The 26,063-nt window shown below is 44.9% G+C and overlaps 1 protein-coding gene across 3 annotated transcripts in view; it reads right to left on the reverse strand.

The window, feature by feature from the left end:
- Positions 1-26,063, reverse strand: part of LOC149351019 (putative ATP-dependent RNA helicase TDRD12) — a 162,724-nt gene that overhangs the window by 39,624 nt on the left and 97,037 nt on the right. For all 3 annotated transcript variants that reach the window (XM_089580208.1, XM_089580209.1, XM_089580210.1), the window contains 6 exons: positions 21,578-21,730; positions 15,657-15,906; positions 11,765-11,934; positions 11,445-11,693; positions 8,981-9,185; positions 1,670-1,823 (listed from right to left, as the gene is read on the reverse strand). In XM_089580208.1, the coding sequence (XP_089436334.1) occupies positions 1,670-1,823; positions 8,981-9,185; positions 11,445-11,693; positions 11,765-11,934; positions 15,657-15,906; positions 21,578-21,730 (1,181 nt within the window). The remainder of the gene's footprint in view (positions 1-1,669; positions 1,824-8,980; positions 9,186-11,444; positions 11,694-11,764; positions 11,935-15,656; positions 15,907-21,577; positions 21,731-26,063) is intronic.

Genomic DNA, 26,063 nt, shown 5'->3' on the forward strand with positions numbered 1-26,063 from the left:
AAAAATTTATGTGCTTGCCTTTGAAGCATATAAGTAGTCATAATGCCCTCTGTAGTACATCCAGTGCGTATTTAGTTGCAGTTGTTGGTGCAGTTCCATCACTGTTGTGACGTGAGTGAATATGACTGAAGGCACTAAGACAATGAGAGTGTGCAGGTTGGCTCTGAGGCTTTTGTTTTTGCCATTAGCTTTTTTTCCTGTCACTGTATGTAGATTTCTTCAGAAGACTAAGAGTGTGCAAAATTACAGCGGCCACGGCAACAATAGTGCACATGCTCCCTCCACACAGCTGCTTCCCTTCCACTGACAGCTGGTCAGGCAGACTGAGAGCCATCAAGAGGTGCTCGGGATGTTCTGCACATGCAGAACGATCATGAGAGCCTAAAGCCTAGCGAATTCCAGAGAAGCATGCTGCGCTTGGAAGAGAGAGAAAAAAAAAATGCAGTACACAATGATGTAAAATTTTTTACATGCTGTATTCGGCTACTGTTTCTTGGCTGGTACTTTACCCACAGTTCTGTGAAAAGCATAACAGCAGGGTTCCACTGTATTTGAAACCTAAAGTTAGGCCATGCACTGTGCTTTCAACTTATTTCCCTTCACAGACCACATTAACAGAACCACGCTCTAATAGTACAATATTGTGCATACTCAAAACATACAACAGCTTTCCTCCCAGAAGCTAGAAAAAAGGTAACGACACACTGCAAGGATGAGTCAAATTTAAATAAAACTCCTTAACAGGATAGAGGCTCAGAAGTTTCAGCATATTAGTGCTCTTGCTTTGAAAGGTCCCTACAGGCATAGTAATCATGAAAAGGAACTAAGAAAACCAGTTTGTAGCATGATTAATTAATTCAAGGCCACTGTTTACCATTTATTCTGGTTCAGCCAGCAACAGCATCTACATAACATTACATTCAACCTGCTGCAGCATCTGTGATCATGTGGGCTTAAATATCTGATAGCAGAAGTTAGTTGGCTCGCGCCTCCGTCACACACCAACAAGCAGCCTCTTAAGTTCTGCATCACCAACTGCCAACAGAGAGACATCATGACTTCGCTTTTCTCAAATCGCACATCACTGGGCTGATTTCAGTGCATGTAAAAATGTCAAAAATGCTTGCTCGCCAAAATTTCATGCCTAACTGTCATTTGCCATAATAAAAAGTCATGAAAAAGAATGGAAAGTTGGGCTAGTTGTTCGGCAGTAGTACTGATTTTTATTCATAATGAATAAAAAGTGATCTTTAATCCCTTGAAACTGCTCGGTTGAAACAGCCCACAGGCAAAACACCTTCACATGACAGATTTCAAACACATGCATCATGACACATGCATCATGACACTGATGGGCCATCTTGTTCCATGAGTGTGGTCTGGTGGAGTTTTCTAGCTGAGCCAAAAAGAAGCAGTGATATGGAAATGCCCCAACTATTGTGAGAACTTCACTGGACTGATGGCGATTTGTGTGCATCGCAAAAAAAAGTGCAACACAGAAGTCTGTGCCACACAAATCCAACAAGGAATGCTTGTCAACTTTCTTCACTGGGATACAACAAATGAATGTCACATGACGGTTACATTCATTGTAAGTATCTAAATTGTACTTTCAAGCACTACATTTATCACCTGCAATAATACACTATGAAAGCTATGTCCCACCTACCATGAGTTGAATTTCAATGTTTGAACATAAAACTGCGATGGGGAAACAACTTTCCAAAGATACACATGACAGAAATCCCTTGAGTCAAGGTATGATGAACAAAGACGGCGAACAGTGGCATCAGCACAGTCAGTATCATTTCCTTCTTTTTTTCCTGCAAAGAGCAAAGCACAAAGCAGCATTTAAGGAGCTTTCAACATTAAGACAATCATCGTTTAGAAATATAGAAGTAAAATGCACCAGATTCACACTTTTGAGGGCCACTGCCATACATGTATGGCAGCACTGGCATGTCTCACGTGGTCACTGCCGTACGGTGGCGATTGTACGTTTGAAATTTCATGCCACACTAAAAGTAGACGCTGTGGGGAGCTTACATCATCTCTGAGACTTACAGAACTTATTTGTGCTAAACCTTGCACAAAAAATAAAATCAAAAACTTTCTTTCTAGACTGGCTATCTAGCGCTGGCGACGTGTTTGTGGCGTTTGCCCGTTTGGAAAGGGTGGTGCATGGCGAACGGGCACGAACAAGGGCAGTACATCCTTGTGCAGTTCGGTTCCGTGATGCTCACAAACGATCTCATCCTGCACCTCTAACACTGTTGCAATTCTTGCAACCCTCAACACAGCACGTATTTCCTCTTAGAGCACTGCACGGGCCTCAATCTGAGGCCCGAGCCCGGCCCGGGCCCGGCCCGGGCCCGCTAAATTATCGCTCTAGCGAGCCCGGCCCGGCCCGGCCCGGCCCGTGAATCCCGGAGTGAAGCCCAGCCCGGGCCCGGCTCGGCCCGTTTCACAGTAACGCTTCAGGTATACTGCTCACTCTGAGCAAATAGACCGCTACTACACCGATAAGAAACTGGCCGACAAAGGTTCTGAAACCGCAGTTTGGCTTTCAGAAAGTTTGTTCTTTTTAACCCAGAAGGAAGTGATGAAGAGTAGTGCTCGCCAGGCCCGTCTTTTGGACAGTGATCTCGTGTAGGTGGGCAAAGATAAACTCAGAAGTACCGAGAGCTAAATAAAAAGGGCCGCATACACTCTTAGGAGTCTACTTTGCGTTCCCCCCTGATTTTAATCAGTTATATTCTGCCGCCCGCGAAGTATAAATGTTAAAGCTGCCTAGGAAGCAGTGGGATGACATTTCTTTTAGTGAACGCGATCTCATATGTTGACCTCATAGCCGAACTGGTCGCCTTTCAGCAGAAACGAAAAGCTAAAAGGCTTGAGTATTTCACGGTATGTGCTTAAAGATTATAAACGTCCTAAACTGATATGTTCTTCCCGAATGCATTTCTAGTAGTGTATAGGTATGTTTTGGGATGAAGAACGATCAATGGCCAATTAAAGCCGGTTGAATTTTACTCGTTCTTCAGCGCGGCGTGGAAATAAGGAAATAAATAAGTCAATGAATAAAGCTAAGTTTTTTTTTCTCGGCGCGTACTATAACCCATAGCTCATCCGTGTCGCTGCTTCAATGCCGCAGTTGTGCACTTCACTCTGCAATAGCGAATGAAAAGTCGGACACCAGCCGTTTCTGTACGACCCAAGCCCGACTCGGGCCCGCAGCTTTAAGCCCGAGCCCGGCCCGGGCCCGCAACTTCAGACCCGGGCCCGGCCCAGGCCCGGCAATATAAATCACGTCCCGGCCCGACCCGGCCCGCGGGCCGGGCCGGGCCCGGGCTTTCGGGCTGGCCCGAGACCGTGCAGTGCACTATTTCCTCTGCCTTTCCACATCTTCGCAGAAAGAACACATTCGGTAGCCACTCGAGATATTTCCGCTGCTGCGCCACTGCGTACATGCCGGCGACTTACGAGGTTGAGACTTACGACCCTGTGGCGCCATCTGGTCTCAAACAAAAGAACTGCGTGCTGTAAACGGTCTATATCTAGCTGTATTTTGCCGAGCAAACTCCATTTCCAAGCCAAGGGCTCAATTATAATAATAGCAGTCCCATACAGCAGAATGACACTAGAAGAAACAGCTGCCAAAGAGCACATGCTTGTATTGGTAATACAATGTGGCAGCAGTCATTGCTGTGTGCATCATGGCTCAGACTGTGTTGCTACCCAAGGGGTCAGCAGTGCCCACTCCTTCCCGCATGTCTCTTCATTTGATTTGCCTGTCTGTAATAGCCCTAAGAAACAGACCCTGTCCTTCAGATGCGTCTATGACATAAATTCTCCAAGCTTCAATGCCACGTAAAGAAGCAGCACACATCAACTGTCGCCGACATAATCCCACAAAGTAAGAACAGAGTGGTAGTGGAGAGCGGCACGCGCTGCAGCACACTAGCACGAACCTACTTGCTGGTTTGCAGCGTGACTTGCGAGTCATGCAAACTACTGACTGCGAACTTTCGTTATAACCAGAGGCAAGATTGAGATATCCAAATTTCATCACAAAACGTTTTGAGACAAGCAGAGATAAGCAACAGTCCTCACTAGGTTACTATGTTTAAAAGAGATTATATTAAGAGATATAAGAGTTCGAGTTAACACATGCCTTCTGTATCAGCACCCAAAGCAAAAACTCTCAACCTCTTGGGGAACATTGATCGTTTCAAAAGGGTGCTAAAAAACCCAGACTGTCATGTCTTTCACTTCCTGCCTAGCATAAAAAAAAGCAAGCATATACACGACCCATCAAAAAATATCCATTTTCAGTTAATAATGCCTGGCAGTGTAGAAAAAGTCTGCCATAGGCAACACCAATGCGGCTTTTCCCGAAATAAAGAGGGTGAAAGGAATGGTGAGAGTTAACTTTTTGCGGTCCCTAGTCTGGCCCCTCCTGACAATATAACACAGCCGGACCAGTCTGCAGTTGGGCACCGCCTGATAAACTTTTTCGCGGTGGAATATTGCCTGTCTTTCTCACTACGCATGATGTGCCATCTCTTAAAGGGTGAATAAACTTTTATTTTTTCTCGATATTTGCATTTATTACACTAGGGAGCAGTGCTTAGTAGCTTAAAATCTTGGCACACTCGAGTGCTCTGTGGCTCTGTTTCCTAGCCGCTGGCAGCAAGAGCATGGGTACGTTCTCATCAAGTACTTTCTATGTGAAGGATTTCCAAGCTTCTAGCAAAAGCAAAGATGGCTTTAGTGAGGAAGAAAACTATGTGCTGCCACCAAATGACGGAGAAAGCGATTCTACTGAACCAAGCGGTCGCAGCGATGAAGAAGACTGCTCTAGTAATGGCTGCTCCGGTGCAGTACCACCGGAACCTTTTCGAGCAGCTGGTGGGCGACGTGAGGGCCCGCGCTAGGAAGTGGGGTCCATCTGCTGGTTGGTTTATGGGGTTTAACGTCCCAAAGCGACTAAGGCTAAGAGAGACGCCGTAGTGGAGGGCTCCGGAAATTTCGACCACCTGGGGTTCTTTAACGTGCACTGACATCGCACAGTACACGGGCCTCGAATTTCTCCTCCAAAGAAATTCAACCGCCGCGGCCGGGATCGAACCCGCGTCTTTCGGGACAGCAGCCGAGTACCATAGCCACTGAGCCACCGCGGCGCGGGGTCCATCTGCATGTTTGGACTAAGAAGAACAGCGGGATGGGAGGGCTCATTTCGTACATAGACCTCCGGGCAAAGCAGCAAGGTTTGAGTTGCTTGCAGTGATTGAAAAACAAAAAGAGGCAGGAAGAAACAGCTTTTTTCTGCCAGTCGGAATACAGGACTGCACCCAGGTGGATTCTCTGAGTGGTACCACATGCTGCCCAAGTACCTTTCAAGGACTTGAGCGAGAAGCACAAAAATAAACAATGCATAGAGTTTTCTCCGCACCCAAAACTGGCGAAATAGTTTCGGACTGGAATGGCCGCAAAGTAGGTAGGACCACAAAGGGTTGAAGCATTCATGGACTTGGGTGCTTAGGGGAAACCAAAAAACACTTCTTTGAGGAATTCAACGGTTCCATGGAACTCAGTTTCAGGACCCCCACCTTAAAGACTGCCCAATATTTGCACAAGACCACTACACAGCAGTAGAGCTTCATTGAAGCACACATAGGTGGGCCACAGTTTGTGCAAACCATCCTTAAAAATGGCAAGATCACAGCCCTCCAATATAGAAAAAGATTTCCTGTCCCACCGAATAGCATAACAAAGACAACAAACCTTACTATTTGTGCATAATTTAACTGTTTTATCCCATGACTGCACAAAAAAAAAAAAAAAAAAAAAACTGCAGCCTTCAAAAGCATTAGCCAGGTAATAATAAGCTGGGATGCTTTTTGAAAGAAACACTGAAGAAAAAAGCGAATGTTCACAGTAAGTGGATTGGTCATAATCTAGACAACAGCAGTAAGGTGTACTTTAATGGTGTATTGCGTAAGCAGTATCCACAAGTCACCAACACCCTGGCCAAATTTGGATGCTAGTTGGAACGTTTTTGCATGTCACGATCAATGGGGCGATTGGCAACCATGCATTTAGGCATAGTGCAACAAGCAATGAAAGGACTCTTAATTAGGGGTGTGTGAATACTAGAATATGATGGTTGGTTTATGGGGGTTTATCGTCCCAAAGTGACTCAGGCTATGAGACACCGTAGTGAAGGGCTCCGGAAATTTCGACCACCTGGGGTTCTTTAACGTGCACTGAAATTTGAATGTGAATCAAAAAGCAAGCTCTTGAATTATTTGATTTGCGAATTGAATACGTAGTATTCAATTCTGTGTGACCGAATATGAAAAACTGCGAAAACGTTAGAAAAATTTGCAAGTTCAGTGAAAAAAATAGCTAATTTATTGCCAATACGCAGGAGGAAGAAGTCATGTTTTGTGCACATTCTGAAGCTCCCCATGACTAAACCTCGGCGCGTGTCGTGTACACAGACGACGCGTGGAGACCGTTTTCATTAGCTCGGCATGCGATGGCTGTACCGCCGTCGCCATGCCGCCAACGAATACATGGGTTGGTACAAAGTGAATGCACTGTAGCGGGAACTGCGCTGTGCCCACAGTATGAAGAGCCCGGAATGAAAAGGCGAAAGGATAAGAACCGACAAACAGCCAAAGCAAGTGCTTTGTTTGCACTGGCCTTCGTGATTAGGCATAACGGCTAGAGCCAAAATTGGCACTGCAACCTGCGATATGCACTCTGCGGAGGCTTGTGTATAATCAGAGGCGCTTGCCATCAAAATGCCAGCTGTTGACAGTTTTGCCTCAGGTACGCTCACCTAGCTCCTTTTGAAAGCACTACCATTTCCTTCCGTTTGCCGCCCCCGTGAAGCTGTATGCCTCCTATGCACTCCGCTGCTACCTATTCCTGTATTTGGAATGAAAGACTTGGCACAGATTTGTCCCGCAAACCGTGACTACTGTTCCAATTTTGTGCGGTGGATGACGTCCAAGAACAGCATGAATACGAAACAAAGAGTGCGCAATATGCCTACTCACGGAGAATATCAGCCCCACCATTTAAGAGGCTCCCTTTTAAATTGAATTTCGTTTGGTTGATTAAGTTTTCGATCTCCCTTATAATCTGAATTAACAAGGTTCCAATGTGCACATTATACAATCGCTTAGGTATTGGCGGCGAGTGCTAACAAGGTCTGAAAAATCAAGAGGTTAGTAGCGGTATGTCCAAAATTTCAGGAGCTTTGTTTTTTTTATCTTGTTGCGGTGCCACGGAAAAGTCCGATTAATCAAGCATGTCCGGAAAATCCCAGGTCCGAATTTTCGGTTGGAGACAGTATTTCGTGGCAGGCTCGGCGCCGTTTGAAGCTTTTGTTTGAAGGAAACAAGGCTTCAGGGGCTTGCATGGACTGAGCTGCACAAGTCAACACCACCACTAAGTGACTGTGCTGAGCCCCCAACATCAACAGCAGATAAGCAGCACAACGCCAGTATATTGGACAATGCTGACAAACTTGCAATGCCACCTGGAAGAAACAACCGCCAACTAGGCAACACTGAATTCCAAGGGTATCTTCGAAACCCAGTTTAAAGGAGGGATGATGATCGTTTGCATACTAGAGAAAAATAGAGAAGCAGAGCATTTTTGACCTGTGCAGCATGGCTATGAAATACTTGGCTATGACGGCAACACAAGTACCAAGTGAAAACTTTTCTATGGCTGGAACATTGCCATGGCCCGAAGAGAAAAGCTGTTACCGGGTCATGTGCAGCAGCTGCTTTTTTTGCATGAGAGTTTATGAGCACTTCAGCGCATCTTTCAATAACTTTGTTACTATTCGGTATTCACACACACCTACTCTTAATCATTGGGCATATATCAGCCAGACATGAAATCTGTACCCGCAAATAATGCCATTTCTGAATCTACGGGGTTTACGCTTTGTCTTTGTTGATTGCTAACTGGTGACAGCCTTTTGCTGAAGATCCCGCTGATACTGCATCTCAATGAAGCAGGCACGGCTGATTTTCATGCACAGGAAACGTTCCATACAGTTGAAGTTGTAGCCTTGCTAGAGTCAATTCTGGGGGCCAAATAGAGCACAGAAGCATTTGGCGAGCTTAGCATGGATGCAGTGCAAAAGAAAGGACCTTTTTGGGAAGCTTGTATGCAGCGCTGATGTCTGTGAAGCAAAGTAGGCATGCAAGCTCTTCCAGTTTGTAATGTTTAATCGGCTTCAAAGGAATAGGTGACTAGTGCATGCATAGGTGGTGATTGGCACAACTGATGAACACTCTACAACACAGAATGAAATCAGATCTCTTTTTATGACCTGCCAAGAAAAGATTCTTGGGTGGTGCCATGTATGAAGAGGACCATAGGTACTGCTGGCAATCCAAGTGACAGATATGCCACTCCTCTTCTGTCATGAGGTTGTTTACCAAAGCAGGCGGGCCCCAAAGTTAAGTGTGCGAAATAAGAGATGATGTGCAACAGCGGCAGACTCTTTTTTTATATATATTTTTGCATAACCCGTGCCCTTTCCTTGAGCTTCGCGGGAAAAGCGAAAGCAGTATCGATGTTCATGGAGAACCAAGACGAAGACTGTGCAGCATATGCTGGCATGGGAGTTCAGGGCATCTGCATGTTTGCTGTAACGTAATTTTATCTCCGCAGAAGTCCGTTCTATCGGCATGCGATGCCATAGCCCTAATTTAAATTGCGACGGTCACTTCGTCTCTGCTTTTACTAAGCAAGTGTCCATTATAAGTGGGCTCGAAAGTATATACTAACTGATGTATCCCACCAGTACTTGCCGATGAGGCCAAAACATGGATGCTAAAAGAGAAATCTGGGAATGAGACTTAATTTTAGATGATCTGGATGTGCCCTTATTTAGGTATGCCCTTATATGCTCTTATTTAGGCAAATACGCTACATGCATACAGACCTGTTGGAAGAGGAGGTACTGTTATTCCTGCCTCAGCAGCCATCTTACGCAGGCTCTCCATGTGGTTTTCATTAGTGCAAGCGAAACCCTCCTTGATAAGGGTGGTGCGCACATTTCCAAAAGTCATCTCTGCATTGACAAAAGGCAGTTTTTCCCGCATGACCAGAGGATCAAGCCACAGAGTGTTGCCGAGCCGCAATACCACCTAAAAAGAAACAAGCAAATCTTGTGAATACACACTTTACAGGCTACTGCGGCCCACAAATGACTTCAAAAAGCAGCACGTAATATTGTGTACATGGGTTCGAGAGGTCTTGATGGAAAGTCAGTTTCGAGAGTAATGAAAGAAGTCACAAAAAAAAAAAAAATGGTTACCACGCCATCATAAGTCTCACCTGCTTCTTAAGATGCCTGTCACATCTACATGCATGTGCTGCGATGTCAGATAATGCATTTACAAGCAAATACCACTTTCAACAGTAATGAAAGAAGTAATAAAAAAATGGTTACCATGTCATCATACGTCTCACCTGCTTCTTCAGATGCCTGTCAGATCTCAGATAATGCATTTCAGTTATCAGGTAATGCGTTTCAAGGCAAACACCACTATCAGGTGACATATGTCATGTTTGACTTTTAAAAATACAGATGTAGCTTATACTCTCACGTTGCATATGACCTGAATCACAAGGTCACATACACTTTATCAGTGACAAGTGAATATGCTTTCTATTGAAATATACTACTGCAGTTGATCTGATATTTTTAGCTCAAAAGGGGTTGCCAAATAGCTCTATATAAAAAAATGATAGTATCCTTGAAGCAAGAATACACTGCACCCACACTAATGATGTGCTTCTTGCAGTGATGTGCTGCCAGCCGGAACACTGGCAGCGCACCTCCCTCTAGGTGTAGCTAGGCCTGCCTGCTTCACAATGAAGCTACAGCAGATGGTTCTAAAAGAAAGTACGGCCTATCATAAGAGTTCTAATTCTGTTACTAGTATACTGTACATAAAATAACCTCTCAGTGAAATTTTGGCACAACTGGTTTCTGCTACAAAAACAGTGAAGCACACCAGGGGAAGACCATGCACTCGAAGGCTTCGGTCAGTTAGGTTGGCTCCACCACATCACAAGCTGTGCACTGAATGCTGCCTTTGCTGCGAGACAGCAGAATCCTGTGGAAAATGAGTATGAGAAACCGAAGGTTACCCTTAAGCGCTACCGACGTTCACTTTGTTAAGCTGTTTTAGAGTGTTGCAAGCAGGAGCCCTCCAAGTGCGAAAAGTGATCACAGGATCTTCATTAGGAGAAGTGGCAATTGACATACAGCGAGCGAAACTTACCAAGAAATTACATCAGCATAACAACTGCCGCGGACCTTCTATCCACCCAAGCACAAGTCTGTGACCAAAGCTCAAGCAAACACATGGCGACGGCTACAGACAAACACCTACCCGTACCTGCTTCCACTCTCCGGAATACCCAGATAGGTACATTCCAACATGCAAATTCTGCCCACAAGCAGCTATCACTTTGGGAATCTCAACATAGGTGTTGACATAATGTCAACAGCTATGGGGATGCAGAGCGCTCAGAAAATTTCAAGGAGGTCTTGACACCGAACCCCCCCCCCCCCCCCTTCCCCCCGGCTACACCCCAGCACTATGGGCCAAAACGAACTGCCTAACACTTATGTTGCCAGAAATAACAGTATAATCCGTACATAGCACACCTCCATGGTTTAAAAAAAAAAAAAAATGAAATGTTACATAAGTGATTGAAGAGGGGAAAAAATTAACACTGCCAATCAGAAGTACCATACTGCAAGTAGAATGCAGCAATTCAAAATGCAAGGGCTACATAAAGTGCACACAAAGCAGCCTGCACCAAGATAGCAAATGACCTTGTAGCTCGGCGCATGGGCTTAGCTGGCGGTCAACTCCCTGGTGGTCAACTCCAGTCATGATGAAAAGGAGTGCAAAGGGACAGCTTTACAAAAAAGCAAAAAAACACGCTGACCACCTGTTGCAAGTTAGTGCCTGTCCTTGTGTTTCTGTCTGTTCATCCTTTTTCCTCCCACACTACTTTTCATCATTAACGTTCTTCAACTTGCCCAACCGCCTGTATTGATTAAAGGTTGATTAAAGGCCTGTTTGAATCTTGCCTTTTTTATTGCTCATTTTTGGGGTGCCACACACTTTCGAGGAGGGGGGCTCATGGGAGAACTCACAAGTCTCTGTGCTGGTGGGGGCATTCATTTTTCGATGGCTCCTCGCTTGCTCTGACCGAGTGGTGTGGTGCAGCCATAGTTGTTTGTTATGTGCGAAATGCAGAGCCATTGCCCCAAGAAATAATTTGAAAGTAGTACCACCTTTTTCATAATAAGCAAGGATTCATTACAACTGCAGTCGTTATAAGTAGGTTCAAGTGTATACAATGAGCAAAAAAGCATGTTATACCTTGCCAAAAAGTTCTTTCCTTGAGTAACGGTTGAATATCATGAGGTCTGCTTGGTAAGTCCAACTGATATCACGATCCTGGGGCTGGATTCTGCAGCAAAAGACTTCCACGGCAAATGGCCGTAGTTGTGCGAACCTTTGTGGCAGCTCAATCAAGCGGGTTGCAGCCACGGTTGACTGGTCCCCATAGTCAATGTGGCTCACAGTCACATAAGCTGGTGCCGATTTCCCTGGCACAAGTGAAATCACCTAGGAATAGAGCACATAACTATGAGAAAACCTGCTGATAAGAGATGTACAATACAATGTAAAATTCTCACCGAGACTCTTCGGAAGTTGTTAAAGCTGACCTCCAAGCCATACACTTGGCCAATGGTGGGCACGGCTTTCTCTTCAAGACGGGCACAATTTTTTGACTGCGACATGTATTCATTCAATGACAGCATGGCTTCCTGAAGTTCCACATGCTCTATGACTTCTGGCTTGGTCACTGACAAAAGAAAAATTTATAAGCATATGCACTTATGTAACATTTTATAGGCTTAGCTAAGCCGTCCTCTTAAACGGTATGAAAAGGATATGAACAGACACAGTAGAATCTGGACGATTTCAGCAAGATACAAATTTGTAAAATTCCCTGACCAAACTGCACTGTGCACAATGAACAGAGTTTCAAATTTTGTGAATATGCTTTCGCACAACTGCGGAAGATAAAAACGCAGAAGCCACGACTGTGCCCACAAGTACCAAGCAATGGCATGGCTAAAAATCACAGATGCAGCGACTGCCAGCCATGCAGAATGCACTGCGAGCAGTGGCGAGCGGCCGTAAATAAATCATGTCAGCCGTAAACAGATCTGTGTGAATGTACTCCCCATGCTTCTGGATGCGATGAAACTCATTCTGGGTACAATTATTTTTCACACCCCCATACAGTAGTGCAACTAACAGGCTGATTGTAGCAGCTTTTGTAGCAGAAGAAATTGAAACCTGAAGCAGAAATTTCAGACTTTGTAGTAGAAAACAATAGTTTCATATGAAAATTTCAGCTTTTGGAGCCAGCAAGCTCAAATATTCACTGTGATCACAATAATAATAATAAAAAAAAAACCTAAACCCAAACACTGTCATTACAATGCTCTTCCCTAAAAAAAAAACAAAAACAAATGAGCAAATTGTAAAGAAAGATTCAGCTGGAAACAGTAATTTTTATTTAGGATAACAGTGTATGAAAAAAAAAAACATGAAATGCAAGAGCGATATCTTTGGCTGGTTGCATGCGGTTTAATGTCCCAAAGCAAGCCAGGTTATGAGCGAAGCCGTTGTGAAGGGCTCGGAATAATTTCGATTACCTGGGGTGCTTTAATGTGCACTGACATTGCACAGTACAAGGACCTCTAGTACCTCTAATATTTCGCCTGCATCAAAATGCGATCGCTACGCACTGTACAGTTGTGACCACTTCACCAAAAAAGATGGTAGCGAGAGCTGCACTAAGCTACCCAGCCGAGCATTTCGCCCCGAGCCTGGGAGGCTGATAGTGCGCAGGCGTGAAACCAGAGATGCGCTGCGCATGACGTCAGAGTTCGCCGCCGCCGCCGCCACACGGGGAGCCGTACCGGCCCAACCACGCCCGCCGCCGCCGTGCATGCATGAGCAGCGGAGATGCCTGAGCAAAGAGAACGTCTCGCCAAGCGGAGATAACAAGGTACCTCTCGCTACGTATATCCTGGCATAGCTGAGCTAAGCCGCTGCCAATTTTTTCTTGACCTCACCTCTCCACCTTACCATCTCTGTCCTTGGGCCATGTTTCCCTTCTCCTCAAAAAATGACCAAAAAATCAATTTTTTAAAAATGAAATTTGTGGAATCGACAGCTATTATTCTCAAACTCTACAATTGTTTTCCTCCAGGAAATTAGTATTTTGACCATAATATTAAACTCAGATCGTCGTGTGGGCTGAACTTCTGGAGCAGATAATTTAGTGGCATGAAAATTTTAGACATACGGCAGTCTTTGTGTCTCAATATCTCAACATCTAGGACAGACAGAGGTGTCATATTGTTTGCTAAAAAACACAGAAGGCACAGCGTGTGCAATAACCTAAACATAATAGTTCAACCATGCTTCAAAAATTTATAATTTTGCAAAGTTTATCGATGCATTACCGTATTTACTCGCATAATTTGCGCCCTCGCGTAATTTGCGCACCCGTAACTTATTACCCGGATTTATAAAAAAAAACTTTTAACCGCATATTTTGCGCACTTCTTTGCGCGATTGCGCGAAAACGCCACCATGCACGCGGGAACGCACAAGCAGACCGCATCGATGCGGCGCACTGCCAAGGTCAAGCCAAAGCAAGCCAAGCCAAAGCAATCCCAGCCAACGCGAAGCCGCGACGCAGTAGTGCTCGTTGTGCGTCTGGCGCGTCTATCTCTTTGTGGTTGGTGGCTCGGCTTTGTGCGTAGTGGTTCGACGTACGGTTCTTCGGTTGCAATGGGCTACCACAACTATCCGGCGAAATTTAAACTCCAGGTGATTGAATTTGCCGAAGAAAATGGAAATCGTGCCGCTGCCAGGCAGTACAAGCTTAATGAAAGCCACGTGCGGTACTGGCGGAAACAGAAGGCAGAGCTAGTAAATGCAAGCCCGGGAAGGAGAGCATTTCGGGGACCTAAGAAAGGTAAATTCCCCACCGTTGAAGAAGAGCTCGTGCGTTACGTTCGCGAGCATCGGGCTTCCGGGATAGCAGTGTCGTGCGAGATGCTGCAGTTCCAGGCAAGGAAAATCGCACGTGAGGAAGGGATCCCAGCTCCGACGTTCAAAGCAAGCAGGGGGTGGGTGACCCGTTTTATGAGACGCCACCACCTGTCTCTGAGACGGAGGACAACTCTCTGCCAGCGTTTGCCCGCTGACTACGAAGAAAAAGTGGTGGCATTTCACCGTTTCGTGATAGCGCTTCGCAGGACGGAATGTTTCATAATGTCCCAGATCGGGAACGCTGACGAGACGCCGCTGACATTCGACATGCCACCCAACATCACGGTGAGCGAAAAGGGAGTTTCGTCTGTTGCCATAAAAACAACCGGCAGCGAAAAGCAACGGTGCACCGTAATGCTGGCGGTGACTGCTGACGGTCGCAAACTACCACCCTTCGTGATATTCAAGCGAAAGACGATGCCAAAATTGAAAGTGAAAGGACGCATCCATGTTCGTGTCCACGAAAAAGGGTGGATGAATGAGGCATTAATGCTCGACTGGCTGGACACTGTGTGGGGGAAGCGACCAGGCGCTCTTTTGCGGCTGCCATCGATGTTGGTCCTTGATAGCTTCAAGGGCCATCTAGTCGACAGTGTGAAAGAAAAGTTAAAGGAGATGAAGACCAACCTGGCTGTCATCCCAGGCGGCCTAACATCAGTCCTGCAGCCGTTGGATGTTTCTATCAATAAGCCGTTCAAAGACAACGTGCGGAAGTTCTACGTCGAGTGGATGGCCAGCGGAGAACACGGTCTCACTCCGACTGGGAGAATGAAGAGGCCTCCTTTGGAGACGGTCTGCGAATGGATTCTGGCAGCGTGGGACAGGGTCTCTCTCAACATTGTGGAGCACAGCTTCAAAAAAACTGGCCTGTCGAATGCGCTTGACGGAACAGAGGACGACGCGATTTGGGACGCCAGCGACGATGGTGACGACGGCCGCGACGATGTCAGCTGTGGCTCGGAATCCAATTTATCTAGCAACGACTCCGACTAGACAAAGTATGTGAATAAAGGAAAGTGTTTTGCTTGTATATGATGCCTCACTTTTTTAGATTATATTGCGTGTTATGTCCTTTTTGCGGGTGAGTTTTTAAGGCATGTTTGCGAAATTTTCGCGTAATTTGCGCACCCCCTTTTTGAAGCCTTAATTTTTGGAAAAAAAGTGCGCAAATTATGCGAGTAAATACGGTATATTCATACCTTGAATCTTGATATTCCAGGTGCTGTAAAAATTACTGAAGAGGGTAATATGAAAAAAAGCTTTGATTATTGCACTCTTTGCTCACCATACTATGTAGCCATGGATTAAAAATTACTTTTTATTGAGCATTTTTTTTGTACAGAGAAAATAATGAATGAGTAATTAAAATTAATTACTTAGGAACTATCTAATTTATGAAAAAGGTAATTTAGAGTTGAAATCAGTATAAAAAACACAGGCTTTTCTCACCAGTAGTTGATTCAGAAGGCGTGTCCCACTGCTGCAGTATCCAGGCATAGAAGTGTGAAGCACTTATCACTTTGATAACTACTATGCGAACGTTGCCTTCAGATGGCAAGTAGGACCAGACTGGCGAATGATCTACTGGAGGCAGTATCCGATGCCGGTAAATGCAGCTTTTTTCCCATGCTGGCCGTTCGCAGTGACCAAAGGCCTTGAGATTTGGACACAATGCTACCTCAGCATTGGTTGACCTTTCCTGCATTCATAACGTGGTCAAGTCAGTGGGCTTAAAAAGCCGTAGAAAACCTAATTATTCACTATATCCCCTTAGTTCCAAAACAGCAAACATAATAAAACATGTAACAACTGTTGTATTTATATTTTAGAGCTTATATTACAGTCTACATTCCAGATATTTACTACTTGTGATTTCTTTTCAAACACAAATGAAATATCACAAGACAAACAATATCCTTAACGGCAGGCTTTCTTTTTAACCTTCCTTCCTCTTGGTTATTGATTTTTGTACAACTTACACAATTTTATGCAAATGCCAGGATCCACAGCAAAAGGTTAGCAACAGAACCATAAATTGCTACATGTTTCGAATTTCCACACCCCAGGCATCACAACTAGCTTGCAAAGTACATCACGACAACAAAATCAGGAAATCGTAAAGTACATACATGCCAAATGTAATAAATGTTGCCTAATCATCACACTACTTCATCAGTATCTTCAACATTTTCATCGTCAATGCCAATTTACCCAATGTATGCCAGCGGCCTATGCTCCAGTGCCGCCGTTCTGCAGCAATGTTGTCAATGCCAACGCATGCAGCACACATCTCGCTCTGTCATTACTGCCACATAGCTCAAAGTGCGAGTATTAGTTTGATTATAGTATTAGTAGATGAAGAAGACAATGTGCAATGCACAGTGCGAGAGTGTGTTACAGTCTAACATGAGGCATGTTCGGCTCTGGCGATAGCCTAGTGCTCTCGTGCAACGGCCAGCGAAGATGATCTGTTCGCACCACTCTGGGTTTGAATCCTAGTTGCGGATATTTGATTTATTCTTATTTATTCATTTCATATGGCACAAACGCACAAACATTGCAAGCATGCAAACATCGCAAGATCTTGCTTGGGGTTTGCCCATCGAAATAGTGCTATCCCACTAAAAGAAGGTCGACTTAAACGCAGCAATATACAGTATACAGGGTGTTTCACCTAAGACTTTCTGCAATTTTTAAAAATAAGCTATTTGAATTAGATGCGCGCTTTTTCTGGCATAGCATTGTCAGTGGTGTAGTGCATCATAATGCAGCTAAGATGTGCTAATTAAGAAGGCTTGTTAACCAATATTTAATAGTTAGCTTTTAAACTATTACCGTTGGGCTCCTTAATTATTGAGAGGCACATAGCCCACCGTAAGTAATGTCCATATCCGTTTTTAGAATTTCGAGAACGCGATTATCCTCGGCGCTGTGGCCCGACAAATTTTGGCTATTTCGACGAGTTAGGTTCACTGGAGAGATTGCTTTGCCTGCAAGCTTCTCAAACCACATGTATTTTGGCGCGATGTAGGCGAAATTTGTTGGGCCACAGCGCCGAGGATAATCGCGTTCTCGAAATTCTAAAAACGTATATGGACATTACTTACGGTGGGCTGCATGCCTCTCAATAATTAAGGAGCCCAACGGTAATAGTTTAAAAGTTAACTATTAAATATTGGTTAACAAGCCTGCTAGTTAGCACGTCTTAGCTGAATTATGATGTACTACACCACTGACAATGCTATGCCAGAAAAAGCGCACATCTAATTCAAATAGCTTATTTTTAAAAATTGCAGAAAGTCTTAGGTGAAACACCCTGTATACTGCACATGCATCTGAATTCAGCATCAGACGTAGTATTAATGATGCTTCTCTAGGTTTTCCAACTGTATTGTAACAAAATTAAAAGCTGCAGGGCTACTTAGACATCTCAAAATCAAAACAGTGTTATATTGCACAAAGAACTAGGGGCAGAGGAAATAAACACAACCACCACAGGACAAAATTGCTATTTCAGTTTTAAGCTGAAACACCAACTAGCCCCAGTTTACTCATACATGCAGCACCATCACTACCAGAGCCTAGATAAGGAAAAAAAAGATAAGTTGGCATCTGCATAGTTCAACATTGTGCTGTTTTTCATGTATAACCACTAATTTGGCGGTAATGAGTAAGTTCAGCACTAGACTGACAATGCCTACAAATATATACTTTAGATGCTGCTGTTTAAATGCTGCCCATTAAGTATTGCTGTCAAACATACTTTTGGTTTTGACAAGTCACCAAGTGGAAGTACTGATTGCTCTTAGAACATTCTTGCAATATGAATCATATACGCCTCTCGCACAATGAAATTTAGTATCACTTCCAGTGAATGCGCTTCGCCCCATGAAGACTCACTCCGGCAGCACTGTGCTACAGAGGAAAGTGATTTCAATGACAGTTAATTTTTTTAATAGTATGCAAAAATTTTACCTCTTTCGCTTCTGCGCCTCAGGCAATGAGTCATATATGACCCATATTTTGGACATGCCTACCAAAAATTCAAGACGGAACTCCTGGATAAGCTGTGCCATCTAGTTTGATTGTATAACACCATTTCTTTGATTTCAGTTTTTTTTTTTTTCATTTTCTAAAGCGAGGAGGCGACGTGAAATATGAAACCTTGACCGGATGCTGCCGATCATGTTGTCTGTTTTAACATGTGCTCCTCCAAGCCGAAAGGCTACACCGAGTACTTTTGTTGGTTCTTATGCTGTCTTTTTTTTTTTTTCTTAGAGCAGCAGTGGTGAATTAGACAACTATGTGGAAAGGACGGATTTCAGTTCAGGTTGCGAGACCGTCTCAGAGGCCAGGGACAACAAAGCGTGCTCACATGTCCTTCATTTTACTGTTTACGTTGTATTTTATGTAGTGTGCTCGATTTTCAAATGATAAGAGTGGTTTTACAGTTAAAAGTCGATTTAACGAAGTGAACAGCAGCCAAGAATTATTGCATTAAATCGAGAAATTTGTAAAATCAAGGAAAGTGTTTTTCCGCCCTTCAAAATCTAAAATTTGTAACATAGCGGCACCCAAAACCTGCTGTGGCATGGCATTTGCCGATAACCCATGCCTGCAGATAAGAAAAGTTCATGAAGGCGACCCGAACCATTTGTGCGTGAAAGTGCCATTTCAAAAAACAGATTCGAAGCCAAGGTGGGAGGTGCCACAGACCGCCAAGTCCGCCGTTCCGAGCAGCGGCGCAGCTTGCTGCCCAACCAAAACAAAACCTGCCTGATATTACTGCTGGCATGCTGCCAACAAGCTGTGAGACATCGCGGGCAAACTATCAGTGAAATAACCTCTTTTTTACCTCATTTCTTCCAGAAAAATTTCCTTAAATCGGATTTAGTGGTCGTTTTGTTTTGTTATTTCGGTATCATGACTTCAACCTCTATGAATTCTTGCTGGGGAATCAAAATTTATTTGTTAGATCGGGAACTTCGTAAAATCGGGTTTCGTTAGATTGAGTTTTAACTGTAAGAGCCTAAGCAAAATACTGCCAAGATATTTTACCAAATGCACCAGCCAGTTTTTGATTATGATGATGTCAAGAAAGGCCACACCCCCTTTTCACCCATAGAACCTATTCGCTTACCTATTGAGGGGGGGGGAATGGAGTAAAGGAGGAACTGCAAGCTCTGCTATATATATATATAAAAAAATAAAGAAGAATAGAATTCGGAACAAATGTAATGTGCAGCACATCCCATATCTACCTCCGTCCCATATCTTCACGCAACTGCTTTCTTTAGTGGCACAGCAGTCATACCGTATAAACGCGTGTAAGGGCCGCACTTTTTTTTCCAGATTCGGGGGCCAATTTTCGGGGTGCGGCCCATACACGCGACGTACGAAAAAAAATTATTTTTTTAAAGCAAAAACACACAAATCAGGGAATGAGCGGCATTTATTCTACGTTCAGTCGTCACTCACGGGGTATTTCGACTCTGAGCTGGTGCTGTGCTCTGGTGCACGCTCATCCCAAAGAAGCCGCGCAGCATGTCCGCTGTCAACGCGTAGCCGTTGTTCCGCATTTCCATCACATAGCAGAGCAGCTCTTCTTCCAGTTCAGGAAACTCTCACGGCTGGCCTCGGAAAGCGCGCTTTTTGCAGCTTGTTTTTCTCAATGCACCCTTTTGATTGCACGATCATCGGACGCACTTTTCGACCACGTCGAATTCCCTGTCCGCCGCACACTTGCCGCATTCGAGAGCTAACTCCCAGCCGTGTAGCTGATAAGGTGCTTGCCCATCGTGCTAAAACTGCATTACCCGGCGGCAGCACGCGAAAGCCACAAGTACGGTGAACGCGCTAACATGCCATAAAAGGCTGGAGCTGGCAATACTGATGCCGATGTAGATAACGGGAAGTCGCGGGGGAGAAAAAAATTAACGATGATGATGATGGCTGCGGCCTCGGGCGCCATCCATGGACTGTTTTTGGAAGCTCTTGTGCGCGTGCTTGGCCTTCGCGATCAAGCGCTCCGCGATCGAGCGCACCGTTGTTCACAGCCGGAGCCGATCGCGGAGGCCACGGCGCGTGCATTTAGAAGGCTATTCCCGCCTGGGTCATGGAAAGTTAGGGTGCGGCCCTTACACGGATTTATTTTTTTTTAAACATTTCCTTCGGGAAAACGAGGTGCGGCCCATACACGGGTGCGGCCCTTACACGCATTTATACGGTATTCCTTCAGTTTCCGTGTTTACTGTGCTTCCATGCTTCCATGAAAGTGCAGTGTATTATGCAAGCAGCTGAAAATCACAAGAATGGAAGCTGAGAGTAAGTGCAACGTTTTGCAAGTTTCAATTTCTTTCATACTCAACTCCTGGCTCAGTGCAGAGGTTTATTTTTGTTTTGCTTGTGTTCCTTTTTTGTGTTACCAGCATACTTAACCAATAACCAATAGGCCATAATGCCACGTATCATTGTAGTGTTTGTTCGTTCACGCTCAAGGCTGCAGGAAAGCGCTGTTATCATTTTTGTTCGTGACGCAAGAAGTGACCAGTCTAATCTCGATTGATCGCAGCCATGAAAAGCAGCATCTAAGTTTTTCCAGATTACTGTAGATGATCTTGTCCTGCTATCTGCAAGTTTCCTTGCCGGCTTTAAATTGAGCGGACATTTGTAGTTCGACGACCGACGAGCACATTTGTTGCTTACGCCGCCGCCGAGTGATTCAGTTCTTTTGCGGGCGCAAGTCAGCCCAAATAAAGAGCTTCATTTCCAAGACTGGTTGGTGTCTTCCTGACCGCTGGACTGCCGTCACTACAACGTGACATCATTTTCAGCCATTTAAGGCCAGATTGACCACAAAGATACACTTTCTGGTTGTCAGGGCTTATCCGGCATAGTTCAAGTACCCAGACTTTTAAAAAAAAAACGTTAACGTTATGTTCAGAAAACTAGTCCTGAAGTGGGAAGCACAAAGGGGAGATTACGTATATACCGATGAATGCTGTCCTTTTCTTACATCCCTCCTCTACATTGCTTTAAAGAAGTAACACACTTCATCATTACAGAATAAATTATTTATCAATTTGACTTATTTCTTAGATTTTCCATGTCACAAGTTTGCAACCCCCAAGGATTTCACAGTCACGTCTATGTTTGCTATTGTATCAAAACTTCAGGCCGGCTATTAAAAATAGCAGTCGAACAGACTTCGAATAACTGCAATGTGGCTAACATGACAGAGGCGTATGGAAACTACAAAGAAAGAAAAAGTGCCTTTTCATCCAAACGAGTGAACGAAGTACATAAAAAATATGAGAGCGCGAAAAAGCTTCACCCTTTCCAATGCGAGCAATGTCACATATTCAACTCACTGCCTGTTCTTGGGCAGCTAGCTCCATCAGTTCACCAGGAACACTGCTGCCACACTTTGTGAGGAACTCCACAAGCTGCACAGAAGGCTTTCTGTTGTTGCTTGAAAGTATCATATAGGCAACTGGTCCTTCTGGTGGCAGGGAAATGTTATCCTAGGGAACAAGAAAAACAAGAAATCAATTTCGCGTATAACTTAAAGGGGCCATGACATGGCTACCAACAAATCATGGTTTTACAATGCAGCTACTAGCCACGACATAATTATGCGTACCTGAAAAGGAACTTTGACTATATGCACACTTGAACTAGAAATTGCAATTTGAAGTTATCAACTCTAAGCCCCTACCGTTGGCAGCACCAGCCATTATGAAGCAGCTTGAGTGATGTCACAACTCGACAGCACCGTTGTCTGCTACAAAACTGTTGTGTGCACGGTTGGTGCAGATCACAGCGTGCACCTACTCGAGTCCGGCTGTGGCATGTCATGGTGAAGCCACTGAGATCAGGCAGAAGCTAGATAGAAGGACCCAAGGCTTTGTTTTCTTTGTACCCCTGTAGTAAAGATTGGGCTCCTCAGCACTATAGCAACCTCGCATCATCTCTCCAACTACCCCCTTCACCCCTCCACACTGGTAGTCCAAACAATGAACAACCCACTCCCCTACGCTCACTATGCCGTTCAGTCCCGTGCAAACACGTGACTGTCGGCTTACGTCGCCATGGATTGTGAGTGCACCAGTGTCGCCCGACTACCACATGGTTCAGGAGAAATTTTTAAAACTAAATTAAATTACTTGCTGCAACAAAATGAGCTCATATGTCACCCTCAAATTGTTCTGAGATGTATGGTGAGCAACATGCAATAAACAGATCGAATCTCAAAAATGATATGACCCTTTAATGCTGCAATATAGCAAGCCAAAAAGCAACAGCAACCTGTAAAAGCAAGACAAATCCTTCCAAATGCTTAATATGACAATAAAATACAGTACACTCAATAATTCAAACTTTTGTTATCTGAAACAAAGTTCAAAATATTGGTTGGCCTGATACAATGTCAATGCATTTTAAAGCTCATTAATTCAAAGCGCAGTTCCGCCTAAAGGACTAACAACTAAGCAGCACTTTCCCAGTGCTGCCAGAGGGCAAATTTGGGCGTCTGGAGCAAGCAAGACAACACATGGAGATGCATATCAGTGCCAGTGCCGGACATGCTTCGCAGGTGAGAAAAGGTTTGGTGAAACCATAGGTCAGCACACTCACTCATGACTGCACTCATATCGCCTCACTCACACTGACGTCTATGAGTTAGTTAGTTTAGTTAGTTTATGGGGTTTAACGTCCCAAAGCGACTAAGGCTATGAGAGACGCCGTAGTGGAGGGCTCCGTAAATTTCGACCACCTGGGGTTCTTTAACGTGCACTGACATCGCACAGTACACGGGCCTCGAGAATTTCTCCTCCAAAGAAATTCTAGCCGCCGCGGCCGGGATCGAACCCGCGTCTTTTGGGTCAGCAGCCGAGCACCATAACCGCTGAGCCACCGACACTGACGTCTGAGTGCGAATGAGTGGATGTGAGTGTGGGTAGTCATGAGTGTGAGTGAGTGGTTGTGAGTGCGAGTGAATGGTTGTGAGTGTGAATAGGAGTGGTGAATGGACATGATTGATGAGTGGATGTGAGTGGACATGAGCGGCAATGAGTGGTTGAGTGGACGTGAGTGGCAATGAGTGGATGTGAGTGCTGGGTGGACGTGACAGCGAAGTCGGTCACGTATGTTTTGTGACAACGATACCCGCTTAGCTGTTTTCATCTTGTTGACAGCTGTAGGAAGCAAATATTCACGTTCTAGGCGTCATAAGGCATCACGCCGGTCTCTTTGGACAACTGAAGCAGAGGAATCCGCTGGCATGGGAAGGCAATCTTTCATTACTTTTGTAGTTCACCATTGGCACGGGTGCAGGCCCTTCACGGATGCAAGGAGCTGCTACGAGTTTTGCGAGATCCTTTATCGCATTTCGCTATGCCAGTCCTGAAAATATAGATAGATGTCTCTTGCCACGCTCCCCGCCAGGCTTGATCTCATATACACAAGAGTTACAATGCTTACTGCTGAAACGACTGTCCGCTTCTCGGCAATAACTACCGTAAAATGGGATCTCGAGTGCTGCAGTGGACTCTTAGGTTTTTTCTGTGCCCAGGTGTGCACATTGCAGAGCTCTGCTCTGGCAGTAATTTGGTGATTAGGTCGAACCCACGTGAAAACCTGACCTACTTGGCCCAGCTCTTGAGCTGCACAAGCCCAACTCAAGCCCAGAAAAAACGCGAAAAACAAATGCGCTTTTCAGTAATGCCAGAGGATTCTCGTTTCTATCATGTACTTGAAGGAGCCCAGCGTCACAAATCAAGCATGTGGTTTTTATTTTTTGTATGCACTGCATCAGACATGGTGATGCCTATGACGCCCAAGGAGATATCCAAGCTAACAATGCGACAACTGGGGCTAGTTGGTATTTCATTCCTTGAGCTGAAGTAGAAATTCGCTGAGTATAAAAAAGAACAACACAAGACAAGACTGGATGATGGGATTTTCTACTGAAGCTCAAAAAGAGATATCCAAAATGGTAATATTTTGTTTTAATTTACGCCAGAAATTATTGTTTCATGCCGATGGTGATAGTGAGGTTCACGGTGCTGTGCACTGTTTGCCGCGTCCGAGTTCGCAATAAAGGAATATCCACTGAGTCTTTTTTTTCTGCTCTCCACACAACTGCAGAGAAGGGGGTGAGTCGCACTCACTACCCAGCTGGATAAGGGGAGCTGGACAGCGGAAGATTCCGAGACTACGGGAAAGGTCAAACCCCCTCCAGTCGCATCCCACTGTGCACGTTGTTGCGGCAAGGCGGATCCGCGTCGCATCGAATGGCTTTTGTCCCATGTCTATGGCGGCGCGTGTTGACAGCTTGAGGCGTGGTCAACCGGACACTGCCACGCTAGCTGCAGGCATGAAGACAGTTTGTAAGTGGCGGTACTGAACAGATAGGCCTTGAGATGACTTTCCTCGAACCTGGACTTACCAAAGGTTGAAACAACCTGCACCGTGGGAAAGCGAGAATGTTCGCGGAGCTCGCAGGAGGAAGGGCGAATCCTCCGAAATCTTGATGGTGGAAAGTGTACATATTTGTACACTGTTTGCCGAGATGTGTTATCTTCTTTCCAAAATCACTGATTGGCTATGTTGCCCTTTCCCGATTGTTGAATGGTGATGTTTTCCTTTCCTCAATGATTTATTGGGTGGATGTTTGTGGTGTTACCTGATTGGTTACTGTCCCCAACGAGGGCAGGGAAATAAGGTTGAAAACCAGCTCTTTCGGCGGGACTGAGGGCTAGTTTCGTCACGTAAAACTACGAGTCAGTCAAATGTAAATAAACGTGATTAAGCAATATCGAATCTGCAAGATGTCAAGCATTCTTCAATAATCAACAACGGAATTTCCCTCTTCAATACTGAGAGGGAAGCTCAATTGTTATGAAACGTTGCGGCGATTTTCGGCAGTGGATATGAGGTGGCAACCTAATTGGCAGCACCTTTTTTCATTGGTTGGACGTACAATTTGAACTTAATTTTCATGTACTCGGGAAAGGGATATAAAATATAATGTCTCTGAGTACTGTCACCGTTTCACTCGAGAAAAAAACTACAAAAGAAAAGAAAAGCAGTACAAGCGAATGAAAGCTAATAAGAATCAAGCTCGGGCGACAGTTTTCGTTTCGCCTAAAATTATCGTGCAAGTGAGCGCTGCTGTTCAAACTGCCAATACCGAGAAGGCAGCAAAGAAAAAAATGTTCGACGGACACCACAGCCAAAAATGTGACTAGAAGAGAACAGAAAACTGAGGGTGGTGGGCGGAAGGGGGGCCAGGAGCTTTTCATAAACAGGTCGAAGGGTGCCGGCATGTTCGACAGTGGACTGTGCTCGTAGAACAGGAAAGAGCTGAAAATAAGGCTCCCCCATGCTCTCCCTGGAGCCACCCCCACCAAAAAAATTTTTTTTTCTTCATAAGGTTTAAAACCACCTGTCGCGAACGACATTGAAGAATAATCTGGTGCAATATAAGCACCCACGCGGATGCGCACGCGGTCCCAGCATGCACTGTCGAAGGAATGCGGAAATCAATTATTTGTTCAGTTTAATGAAGTTATGTGCGATGGTAAACAGGCAACAAGCTTAGACCTTTTATACTAAACCATGACTAGATTCAAAACATATTTGCTGTGGCTTCGATGCAAAGCATGCTAGGTTGGTTGGTTTCGTTAGGTTTCGTCTCTCATAGCCTCAGTCCCAAAGCGACTGAGGCTATGAGAGACGCCGTAGTGGAGGGCTCCGGAAATTTCGACCACCTGGGGTTCTTTAACGTGCACTGACATCGCACGGTACACGGGCCTCGAATTTCTCCTCCAAAGAAATTCAACCGCCGTGGCCGGG

The sequence above is a fragment of the Amblyomma mixtum genome, chromosome 3, assembly GCF_055824585.1.
Source record: "Amblyomma mixtum isolate Tamu chromosome 3, ASM5582458v1, whole genome shotgun sequence".
In the NCBI taxonomy this organism is placed as follows: domain Eukaryota; kingdom Metazoa; phylum Arthropoda; class Arachnida; order Ixodida; family Ixodidae; genus Amblyomma; species Amblyomma mixtum.